This window comes from Cajanus cajan, chromosome 1 (assembly GCF_000230855.2).
Source record: "Cajanus cajan strain Asha chromosome 1, NIPB_CcT2T_4, whole genome shotgun sequence".
Classification (NCBI taxonomy): Eukaryota; Viridiplantae; Streptophyta; class Magnoliopsida; order Fabales; family Fabaceae; genus Cajanus; species Cajanus cajan.
Window position 1 is genome coordinate 33,769,456 of NC_138517.1, and position 4,096 is coordinate 33,773,551.

The following is a 4,096-nucleotide window of genomic DNA, read 5'->3' on the forward strand; positions in this document are numbered from 1 at the left end:
GTTAAAAGTTTTATAAATAGATGGTTTGTGCCTTATTTTGAATTTATGCAATCATTTGATTACTTTTTTTTTCTAAAGAGTTTCATTTCAAGAATTGTAAATCCTTTTATTATAAAATGATGATTAATTAAGTAGTTTCTTTTATATAACTTTTATTACATTTTTATTAAAATCTTTATATAATTAAATTCGAGCTAGAAAGGAAGTAACATGTAGTGTGACACCCTTTTATTGCATTTCAGGGTAACAAAACATATCACAAGAGGATCGCCCTCATTTGTTCGTGTATACTAAAAAAGGAGCGAGAGAACAAGTAAGAGAGAAAAGGGTTGGTTTTAAAAATATAATGCACATTTAAGTTCAGTTCAAATAAAATTAATTTTTTAAATTATACAAAATGATTATAGAATAATTGATTTTGTATGTAATTTACTAAATCAATTATTTATAACCGATTTAGTAAGTCTTACTTACAAAATTAGTTATTCTAATAACCGTTTTTGTATATATTTTTAAAATTGGTTCCAGTACAATTAATTTTAAATGTGATTTTATTTACAAAAGTGTCACAACTTTTTTTATTAAATTACTTTTCTTATTATACACGTCAAACTCAAATACATATTATAATTAATTATATATATTATTTAATTAAGTCATGTTTAGTCATTACAATGATACTTTCCTCCTTGTGTAGATGAAGATGTAAATTTTTACTAAACATCATCTGTTATTGGATTTTCCTATGACAATTTATACATAATAGCAAGTGTTTATGCTTTAGACGGAGAATCGTTGGTCACATTATACACCAAAAGACTTCTTGATAGACACAATTACAATGAACAAAGTTAGCAAGATCCATCGAATTAAGCAAAAAGAATCATTTTAGAATACAATATTATTTATCATCAACCACATTAATTACTCTTCGACACTTTAAAAGAACTTATTAAATTTTAAATACATATAACATAAATTCTTATATAATAAGAATTTATCATGCAAAAGTTTTATTAAGTTGCTCACCTAAACAAACTTTCCACTTTTTATTTTATTTATTTATTTTTTATACAAGAATATATAAAAATGTACAAGGGTATACCAAAACTATATAAAATAAACATTAAGAAAAAAAGAAATTAATAGTCATATAATTTTTTATTCCACGAATTTTGAAATAAGATATTTCACTCATACATCAAATTATTTCCAAAGCTCTAAATAATTCTAAACATGCTCATCAATTGAAAATATAAATAAATCACCCACAAACATGTAAACAATGTGAATTGAAACCTACTGCACTGTTTATTGAAAAATCCCTTGTCCAGGTGACAGTATTCTTTTGGGATCAAATTCAAGTTTTCTTTCTTCAAAAAGTTTCCATTTTGAACCGAAGTGTTCCACCCATTGTTGATGTGTTTTGTTTCCGGCAAGATATTCCTTAATCTTAATACCAGCATCCTTACAAAACTCTAATATTTTTTGGTTTTGAGCTTCATAATCCTTCACGTTATATGACGCAGATACATAATGAAAAAGATTTACAGAGTAGAAAACATCTTCGTCTGGTATAACTGCTGACATCCTACCATCCCACCTGCGAATTATTAACGTGTTGATTCTTTTTAATTCTCGCATATGAAAAAATCCATGCATATATGCTTGGAAATAAATTGAATCAGAAATAAATTGTTCCCATTTCATGCATGTCCCAAATTCTCTCAATAAAAAGGTAATATGTGGTTAAATAATAACATTTTTTTTCTCTATTTTTCATGCTCTTTTAGGGATATATCACTTTTATTTTTATTAGAAAAGTACTTGAAAAGGAGATGTTGAGGAAGTACATGATCCAACAAACTTACTTGTTTCGTTTCATGGGGTAGACTAAACAAGTACCAGGAGAAATATTTTGCTTTAAAATAATGCCCTTGAATACACCTTCATTAAAATCAACGATTCGAGAACTTGGAACAAACATGTTCAGCCAAGGATGAGGAACATCCCAAAGTCCACGTGGTCTGAGAGCGTAAAGCTCAGCAGCATGAACCCTGTCTATAAACTCCTCATACGATGCATTTTTTTTGAACCTAAACTTAGGTAAGAAATTTAAGCCTTTGACCAAATTTTCAACTTCCTGCTCAAGAAATAAGAAGAGATGATCAATTTAATTAGTAATAAATAAGATTTATGACAAAGTTAATGTGAAAAACGAGAATATAATAATTTGATTAGAATGAGTTATTGACATATGGTATGGTCTCTTTGGATTTGTTTCAAAGTTACCTGTTCGACTCGTGATTGAGAGTTGTTGTCATAATATTTGACAAGCTCTAAGACGTAGACAATGCCATATTGTTTTATCAAGGAAGTTACCCTTGGTTGATCTGAAGTTGAATAAGAGGAAAGATCTGGTTGGTCTTGATTGGACAATAGAACTTGACCATCTACAAAATCTGGTGCAATAGTGTCATTCAACGAGATTAAATACTCTTGGTCTCTAGAAAATGTGGTGAAGTTGGTGTAAAGCAAATGAAGCCAAAACAACTGCAAGATAAAATAAATAAGTGAAAAACAGTGGGATTTTCTCATGAATGGGGTAGAAAAAAATGATACTCGCCCTCTTGGGTGCAGGCCCTAGAGGTATTCTCGCTCTTGTTATAACCCCAAATTGACCTAATCCTCCAAGAACAGCATAAAATAGTTCTGAGTTTATCAGAGGAGAGCAAGTCACAAATTCTCCTTTCCCTATAAAATTAAGCCACAAATATAGACATGTATTAGAGTTTATATATACGTGGAAAACAAACAAGCATGCATGTTGCATGTTCATAGTAAACTACAATTTAGGAAAAGAAAAACAATAACAACAGACATGTAACGTAGAACAGTAACAGCTAGCTAGAAACTATATATATTTTAGAAAATATTGAATTTAATTTATAGAAAGACCTAGGTATGGTTAATTAATTCATATATATATATATACCTGTAATAACGTCCAATTCGAGAACATTAGAGATCTGAGGTCCAACTCGAAATGTGCGGCCACTGATGCCAGCATTAGAGATGGTGCCTCCAATGGTCAAATACAAGTAGTTAGTCAAAGCGTGGGGTGTGAGACCAAGTTTAAGGGTTACACTCAGCAAATCAGTCCACAATTGCTCACCACCTGCATCAGCATAACAAAAACCCAATGGAAGACAAGTGATTGAAAATGCTGAGACTGAAGCATTATTAATATCTGTGAAGTGATCGTTGAGGTGTGTCATATTGAGAACCACCCCATCTCGTGTCATGGTTTGTCCAAGAACCGAGTGGCCTCGGCCTCTTGTGGCTATGGTGAAAGGAATTGGAAGAGAGTTTGAGAAGCTTATCAAGGTCGCTATATCAACAATGGAACTTGGCTCAAACACTGCCCATGGGGTTTTGTAAACTATGTGCCCATAGTCAGTTGACGCTAGCGAAAGCGTTTCAGGGTTTCTACTAAATTTTTGTGCCAACTCTTGTGGTGCTTCCAATGCTCGTCGACGTGATTCTGCTGGTGTCATGACCAATATGCTGCATAGCCATAGCACAACCACAATGTTCGAAAACACTACATTGCTTGCCATTTTTTTATGGGAGGGAGAGAAAATGAGTATATAGCTGAATTTTTCTACTGTGCTTTGAGTTCCAATTGCTGAGTGCATATTTATAGTCTTTTTTTTGGTGTTGGTAATTTATATTTATAGTCTAGTAAAAAGATGAGTTAACATTTTCCACTGGCTATATTATATTATTTTCGTATTCGTCACCTTTTGTTTATAATTTTTCTTTGCATGTAACATTTTGGTTAAAATATCATTTTATTCATCAGTGTCATGTTTTAGTTAAAATATTTCCGCATGTTTTATTATATTCCTCCCAAGTGTGACTCCTTAAATATTTTAAAAGTTATTCCAGAGAATTTTGTGATTGTATGTTTTTCAAATACACTTATGATTATTTTATAAAATTTAATAAAATATTAAATACTTCCGGTCTTAAAAAGTTACATCACGATATTTTAACACATTAACACAACAAAAATATTCCATTTTCATATTTC

General features: G+C 30.8%; 1 protein-coding gene across 1 annotated transcript; it reads right to left on the reverse strand.

The window, feature by feature from the left end:
• Nucleotides 1-1,126: 1,126 nt before the first annotated feature.
• Nucleotides 1,127-3,705, reverse strand: LOC109815783 (cytokinin dehydrogenase 2). The gene is made up of 5 exons (XM_020380579.3): nucleotides 2,996-3,705; nucleotides 2,627-2,754; nucleotides 2,293-2,553; nucleotides 1,872-2,143; nucleotides 1,127-1,603 (listed from the first exon to the last, which is right to left on the reverse strand). The coding sequence occupies exons 1-5, from the start codon at nucleotides 3,696-3,698 to the stop codon at nucleotides 1,312-1,314; spliced, it is 1,656 nt and encodes a 551-aa protein (XP_020236168.2). The 5' UTR covers nucleotides 3,699-3,705; the 3' UTR covers nucleotides 1,127-1,311.
• Nucleotides 3,706-4,096: the final 391 nt, after the last annotated feature.